Source organism: Somniosus microcephalus, chromosome 11 (genome assembly GCF_052327205.1).
Source record: "Somniosus microcephalus isolate GS21.2 chromosome 11, FLI_Smic_1.0, whole genome shotgun sequence".
Lineage (NCBI taxonomy): Eukaryota > Metazoa > Chordata > Chondrichthyes > Squaliformes > Somniosidae > Somniosus > Somniosus microcephalus.
Genome location: NC_140997.1, coordinates 1,405,918 through 1,413,711, shown reverse-complemented (window position 1 = coordinate 1,413,711; position 7,794 = coordinate 1,405,918). Strand labels below are relative to the sequence as shown.

General features: G+C 50.3%; 1 protein-coding gene across 1 annotated transcript in view; it reads right to left on the bottom strand.

Moving 5' to 3' along the window:
• Nucleotides 1-6,098: 6,098 nt before the first annotated feature.
• The window catches only part of myo15aa (myosin XVAa), a 581,049-nt gene continuing 579,353 nt past the window's right edge, over nucleotides 6,099-7,794 (bottom strand). Inside the window, 1 exon segment of the mRNA XM_086002218.1 lies at nucleotides 6,099-6,514. Within this exon segment, the coding sequence (XP_085858344.1) occupies nucleotides 6,413-6,514 (102 nt within the window). The 3' untranslated portion in view covers nucleotides 6,099-6,412.

The window sequence follows — 7,794 nt, the reverse complement described above, 5'->3', positions numbered from 1 at the left end:
CCCGGGTAAACCCCAGCCCGAGAGAGGCTCACCCACCCACCGCCCCCGGGTAAACCCCCAGCCCAAGAGAGGCTCACCCACCCACCGCCCCCGGGTAAACCCCAGCCCGAGAGAGGCTCCACCACCCACCGCCCCCGGGTAAACCCCCACCCAGCCCGAGAGAGGCTCACCCACCCACCGCTCCCGGGTAAACCCCCAGCCCGAGAGAGGCTCACCCACCCCCGGGTAAACCCCCAGCCCGAGAGAGGCTCACCCACCCCCGAGTAAACCCCCAGCCCGAGAGAGGCTTCTCACCCACCGCCCCCGGGTAAACCCCCAGCCCGAGAGAGGCTCACCCACCCACCGCCCCCGGGTAAACCCCCAGCCCGAGAGAGGCTCACCCACCCACCGTCCCCGGGTAAACCCCCAGCCAGCCCGAGAGAGGCTCACCCACCCACCGCCCCCGGGTAAACCCCCAGCCCGAGAGAGGCTCACCCACTGCCCCCGGGTAAACCCCCAGCCCGAGAGAGGCTCACCCACCCACCGCCCCCGGGTAAACCCCCAGCCCGAGAGAGGCTCACCCACCCACTGCCCCCGGGTAAACCCCCAGCCCGAGAGAGGCTCAACCACCCACCGCGCCCCCGGGTAAACCCCCAGCCCGAGAGAGGCTCAACCACCCACCGCGCCCCCGGGTAAACCCCCAGCCCGAGAGGCTCAACCACCCACCGCACCCCCGGGTAAACCCCCAGCCCGAGAGAGGCTCACACACCCACCGTGCCCCCGGGTAAACCCCCAGCCCGAGAGAGGCTCAACCACCCACCGCGCCCCCGGGTAAACCCCCAGCCCGAGAGAGGCTCAACCACCCACCGCCCCCGGGTAAACCCCCAGCCCGAGAGAGGTTCAACCACCCACCGCCCCCGGGTAAACCCCAGCCCGAGAGAGGCTCAACCACCCACTGCCCCCGGGTAAACCCCCAGCCCGAGAGAGGCTCACCCACCCACCGCGCCCCCGGGTGAACCCCCAGCCCGAGAGAGGCTCACACACCCACCGCGCCCCCGGGTAAACTCCCAGCCCGAGAGAGGCTCAACCACCCACTGCCCCCGGGTAAACCCCCAGCCCGAGAGAGGCTCAACCATCCAACCCGCACAGGAGCCCATTCGGCTCATCGGGTCTATGCCAGCGCTTTACTGTCTCCCAAACTAATCCCACTGCCCCGCTCTCTCCCCCCATAGTCCTGTATCAATCCCAAACTAATCCCACTGCCCCGCTCTCCGCCCATAGCCCTGTATCAATCCCCAAACTAATCCCACTGCCCCGCTCTCTCCCCATAGCCCTGTATCAATCCCAAACTAATCCCACTGCCCCGCTCTCTCCCCATAGCCCTGTATCAATCCTAAACTAATCCCACTGCCCCGCTCTCCCCATAGCCCTGTATCAATCCCAAACTAACCCCACTGCCCCACTCTCTCCCCATAGCCCTGTATCAATCCCCAAACTAATCCCACTGCCCCGCTCTCTCCCCATAGCCCTGTATCAATCCCCAAACTAATCCCACTGCCCCGCTCTCTCCCCATAGCCCTGTATCAATCCCCAAACTAATCCCACTGCCCCGCTCTCTCCCCATAGCCCTGTATCAATCCCCAAACTAATCCCACTGCCCCGCTCTCTCCCCATAGCCCTGTATCAATCCCAAACTAATCCCACTGCCCCGCTCTCTCCCCATAGCCCTGTATCAATCCCCAAACTAATCCCACTGCCCCGCTCTCTCCCCATAGCCCTGTATCAATCCCCAAACTAATCCCACTGCCCCGCTCTCTCCCCATAGCCCTGTATCAATCCCCAAACTAATCCCACTGCCCCGCTCGCTCCCCATAGCCCTGTATCAATCCCCAAACTAATCCCACTGCCCCGCTCTCTCCCCATAGCCCTGCATCTTTCTCTGCACACTGTGAGGAAAGCCTTCATAATTTTAATAATCACTATTAAATATCCTCTTAGCCTTCTTTGCTCCATTGGAAACAGTCCCAGTATCTTAAGTCTCTCTTCATACCTATAGGTTCCCATCACTGCCACTGTCCTGGTGAATCTATGCTGTATGCTCTCTGTGGCTTCAATGTCCTTTCAGCCCATTGCTTGGTTTTGAACCAAATTTTCTGGACTCTTGAAATTTGTAAAATGTAAATAGGACACCCTTTGTGTGTTTTAAAATAAATGCTCCATATTTTTCCTTCTATCTGCCGAGTCCCTCTCAGTAACAGATTGTCACCCTCAAAGTGTTCTGAGACATTTCCTCTATGTCAGGGGTGGTGTTGTTGGTCTTTTCCTTCACTTCCTTGCGAACGAACGGACCCTAGAAGAGACCTACTTATAGAAACAGGAGTTGGCCTTTCAGTCCATCAGGCCTGTTTTGCTATTTTTGGTCCCAACTCCCAATGTGCAGCAGGATAGGAAGCTGACGAGTTTAATCAAAGAAATTCATCATTCCATGAAGAATGCCACACCGCTTACATTAGTTTTTATTGGTAAGGTTTGTTTGTGTGAAGTAAGGAATTGCAGCACCGGTACTGGAAATTGTTAAATGCAGTGTTGAGGCAATCGGGCCAAACAAAATACAAAAGAAAAAAGGGGAGAATTTTACCCAAAGACCTTAACAAGGTACGATAGCGAAATACTGCGGATGCTGGAAATCCGAAATAACAACAGGAAACGCTGGGAAAACTCAGCAGGTCAGGCAGCATCGGTGGAGAGAGAAACAGAGTTAACGTTTCAGATCGATGACCTTTCGTCAGAACTGGGAAAAAAGCAGGAAATGGAAAGCAAGTTAGGGGCTGGGAAAAGGGGGAGGGGATGAAAGAACAAAAGGGAAGGTCAGCGATAGGATAGAAGGCAGGAGAGATTGAGAGACATTGGCCCAGAAATTAGGTTCGGGGGCTTGCCGCGCGTGCAAGCCCCTGATGTGCACTTACCCGGCGCGCTGACATTTCAATCCTGGCCCGCATTGCATTTCCTGTCACTGGCCCGCTTCAGGTCCTGCCGCGCTGTGCGTGCGTGACCCAGCGGCGTACTTAGTGCGATGAGCCGGCTGGGATCACGTGAGCACTGGGCAACCAATGGGAGGTTGCAAAAGTTCATTCATGAGTTTGATAGTAAGAACTGTCAAACTCATGAACTCCTGGCCCCAAAACACTACTTAAACTTGAAAGAAAATTTTTAAAAAATCGCACTACTTAAATAAACTATAAATAAGTGTAAAAAACTATTTTAAACAATAATTTTAAATTTTGAAAAAAATTATTATATAAAAATCGGGGCTAAAAATACACTTACCTTACTGTAAAGTCTTCAAAAAAAATGAACCCGTGGAAAATTTTTCTAATTTTACTAATAGACCACTTACCTGTTAAGTACTTACGGCTGCTTTTTCCAGGCGTAAAAACCGGAGTCTTTTCCCCACGGGCAACTCTAATAAAAAAAGGGAAGTTCAGCGCGCACGCGCTGCCTGAAACCTCGCACGCGTTCCGCCTCTTAACCCCTTGGGTCAGAGGAGAGGAAATGTCGATTTTCCCCACATGCGTTGTGCATGCTGAAAACCGGCAATTCCTCCGGGCACACGCGTGAGTACCTCGTCCGTACTCACGCGTTGGGACAGGAATTACTGGCCCAATAAGAGATGTTGAAGGCAAGGGGAGGTGGAAATGGGACAGGTTAAGGAACAAAGGATGGCTCTAGATGGGGTGTGAATTGCGCTGGCAGAATGAAGGACCGCTGAAGGGAGGGAAAAAAAACAAAGTGTGGATAAAAAAAAGGAAAATATATAAATGTGATAGGGGCCGAGGTTATGATCTGAAATGGTTGGACTCGATGTTGAGTCCAGCGGGCTGTAGAGTGCCTAATCGAAAGATGAGGTGCTGTTCCTTAACAAGGTAACCTGTTTAAAACATGCTTCACATTTAACAGAAGGATGAGTATATGATAGCCGTTAACGCAATACGAGTGGAAATGTGGGGTTTCTGGGGAAAAAGACAATAAAGGCATCTGAAAGAAATTCTTTTATGTTCTCTAAAACCCAGCAGATGTGATTAAATTATTATCGAAGAAATTGTACAAAAATTTAAAACTCTTGGATTCTGCAACACCAATACAAACATTCACCTAATGATCCAATTATAGTTTATAAAAATATACCACATTTACTGAACCAATACAAGCACCAAAAATCCTTCAGGTCTATATAAAAATAAAGAGACTGGGTGCAAATATACAACTACAACAGCTCAGAAACAATAGACATTAGAGTTAAAGACTCAAAATGACACCCAACAGCATTGGATACATTCAAAATGTTCCTTTAAAAAGTTTATATTTATTGCACTTTTTCACCATATCAATATTTGAGCTGAAAAATTCTAAAAATAAATAATTCTACAACAGTATTTCCTAAGAAAATGTTTTATAAATTGGTGTGATCTTTGAGAGGAAGAAGTGTCACTGTTCAAATATTTGGAGGGTTGTAATTAAAGGAGTGCTGTCTTCACAAACTTCTTTCTCTGCAGTAAAGTGCAGCATAAGACAGTGCCAATGACACGTGCTGCAATCTGACAACAGGATTGTTTGGTTCATTGTGTTAAATCTTAACGATGTCAGTGCCCCTTTAAGATGAGCAAAACGTGAGTGTCTCTCTGGTACCAAGATAAAAATACCAGGAGGTTCCATTCCTGGTCGTGATGAACTAGCTCATCGCTGCCGGGGTACTACAATTCACCCCAATGCCCCAAGCTAGGGAGGGGGCAAAAAAATCAGTCAGGCCCCCCCCCCACCTCCTGATCACTGACCACTGACCCCCAGTGGAAAATCTATGGACATCGGGTAAGGAACAGATCAGATCCAACTATGACCCTCCCCCCGCACTTGACTAGCCTGCGAACACTCGGGGTCACACGTTACTGGAGGCGGGGCAGGAGTCCTAGAACCAGACACCAGCCTGACTCTGCAGCAAATTCAGTTTGCTCACGCTTTTCGGGATCAGTAACTCCTAGTTAACTGGACTCGCTCCCTGTGAGATCAGTAACTCCTGGTTAACTGGACTCAATCCCTGTGGGATCGGTAACTCCTGGTTAACTGGACTCTCCCTGTGAGATCAGTAACTCCTGGTTAACTGGACTCAATTCCTGTGGGATCGGTAACTCCTGGTTAACTGGACTCTCTCCCTGTGAGATCAGTAACTCCTGGTTAACTGGACTCAATCCCTGTGGGATCAGTAACTCCTGGTTAACTGGACTCGCTCCCTGTGGGATTAGTAACTCCCTGCGGTCAGTCCCACATTATTTGATTGTTACTGACAACACAAATGAAAATGTAAGAATTCTGAGTGGGGTTGGAGTGTGTCCAGGGGGTGGGGTGAAGTGTGTCCGGGGGGTGGTGTGGGGTGAAGTGTGTCCGGGGGGTGGGGTGCAAGGTACCTGACCATCGGCAAGGACTAGGGAATTCTATCCTTTAGTGAACAGTGTGTGTCCTCCCAAGATGAAGAGGGGGATTAGTGGACTTTGTTTGGGTGAGTGTGTCCGGGGTGGAGTGTGTCCCCGGGGGGTGGTGTGTGTGTGTCCAACGGGTGGGCTGGGGTGCGTCCAGGGGGTGGAGTGTGTCCAGGGGGTGGGGTGCGAGTTACCTGACCATGGGCAAGGACTTGGGAATTCTACCCTTTAGTGAACAGTGCTGTCCTCCCTGGGTGAGGAGGGGGATTAGTGGAGTTTGTTTTGGTTTACAGTGGCTTCAGTTTGATGTCTGACGAGTGGGTTTGGAAAGGATCGACCCTCTGCCAGTGCCTGGAGGTCCATCTCACTGCCGGTGATTCACACGCCAGTGTGGCTTACTGAAGGCAGACCTGGGACTGGGAGCTGGGACAATCTGCCACCAGTTAGGATGCTCCAGTGGAAGTTTACACAAGCTCTGTGCTAGTTAGCTGGTTAAAACTGTGCAACCGGCTCCAGCAACAGCTCGACATACGGCTGGCCTCCCAGTCTAAATTCCTTGGGTTTGTGTGAGAGGGCGGTGACACAACAGTGACTGTAATGCATTGGGTGTGAAGTGTTTTGGGACATCCCAATGACATGATATCGGCATTTTATAAACGTACAGTTTTTATTTTCTATTGGTGTCCCTCCAGGGAGCCAGTGTACACACCATATGGTCGAACAGAAACTCTACCTGTGTGGAACTCTCAGTTGTTTAGATTGAAGATGGGATTCCATGACTCGTACACTTCTCTCTGATGTTTAATGTCTGCTTTCCTCCAGTGTAACCACTGGTAACAGATACCATCTTTATCCTTGGTGTCGCCACACAGCCGGTGTATGGGCCACTGAAATGGTGAGGCCACAATTCCTGTGTTTAGTTCCATCAGCATTGGGTGCAATCATGTGACGGCCAGGGCCAATCACAGCAAGGTGATCTCACTGGGGGGGAGGGTCAGCCTCTTCTCTCGAGCCAGTAGCATGGACTCCACGTGCATGGCTGTGATGCGGCACATTTCCAGAGCCTGTAGGGGAATGGATCAGATGGTTACAGCGGACCCAGCATGGTGTGTCTGTATATAGAACAGGAGGAGGCCAGTCAGCTCCTCGAGCCTGTTCCAACATTCAATCAGATCATGGGATTAGGCTGGATAGCTCTTGTTCAGCCGGCACAGACACGATGGGCCAAATGGCCTCCTTCTGTGCTGTAAATTTCTATGATTCTATGAAAACCTAGTGTGAAATCACGCATGCTCCACGTTTTCCCACCACACGGTCCCAGCAGGCAGGGCTGTGCGCAGGAACGGCTTTCAGCCAGTGTTTTACAATTGCCTCAGCGCCTCTGGGCTTGGGATGAACAAATCTACGAGCGTGTCCGTTCCTGATCGCTATCCGGCAATGTGTCTGTGTGCACGCATGTGTGAGTGTGCAAGAATTCAGATTCCTGGGGCATTGGGGCCAGTTCTGGGGGAAGCGGAACCTGTACAAGATGGACAGGCTGCACCTGAATAAAGCTGGGACCAATGTTCTCGCTGAGAGGTTAACTAGCACTGTTGTGGAGGGTTTAAACTAATTTGGCAGGGGGAGAGGAACCAGAAAATAGCAGAAATAAGATCAGAGAGATATGAACAGCAGTAAAGTTAGAAATATCTCAAATATTGCAGGGCCCAGATTGAGAAAAATAACAAAAGTGACAAAGGAGCTATTAAATTTTATGTATGTCAATGCCCATAGTGTAACTAATAAGGTTGGTGAGCTGCAGGCACACATTGCTCCATGGGATTATGATGTGGTTGCATTAACAGAGACATGGCTCAAACATGGCCATGGGTTCAATGGGTTCCTCTTATTCCTGGTTACCAAGTATTCAGGAATGATAGAGAAGGAAAAAGAGGAGGGGGCGTGGCAGTATTGATTAAGGATGATGTTACAGTTCTAAATAGAAAGGATTTACAAGATGGTCTACGACTGAATCTATTTTGTTTGAGTTGAGGAACAGAAAGGGAGCTGTTACACTGTTGGGAGTTTTTTTTAATAGAGCTCCAAACAGTGAGAGGGAGATAGATGAGCTAGTAACAAAAACAGAGTAGTAATATTAGGAGTCTTTAACTGCCCTAATATAGACTGGGGGAAAAAACAGTGCCAAGGGTAGGGAAGGAGAGGAATTTCTGATATGTGTACAGGAGAACTTTCTCGATCAATATGTCTCCAGTCCAACAAGGAAGGAAGCAGTGGTTGGATCTGGTTCTGGGAAATTAAGTAGGGCAAGTGGAGTGTGTTACAGTAGGAGATCATCTAGCTAATA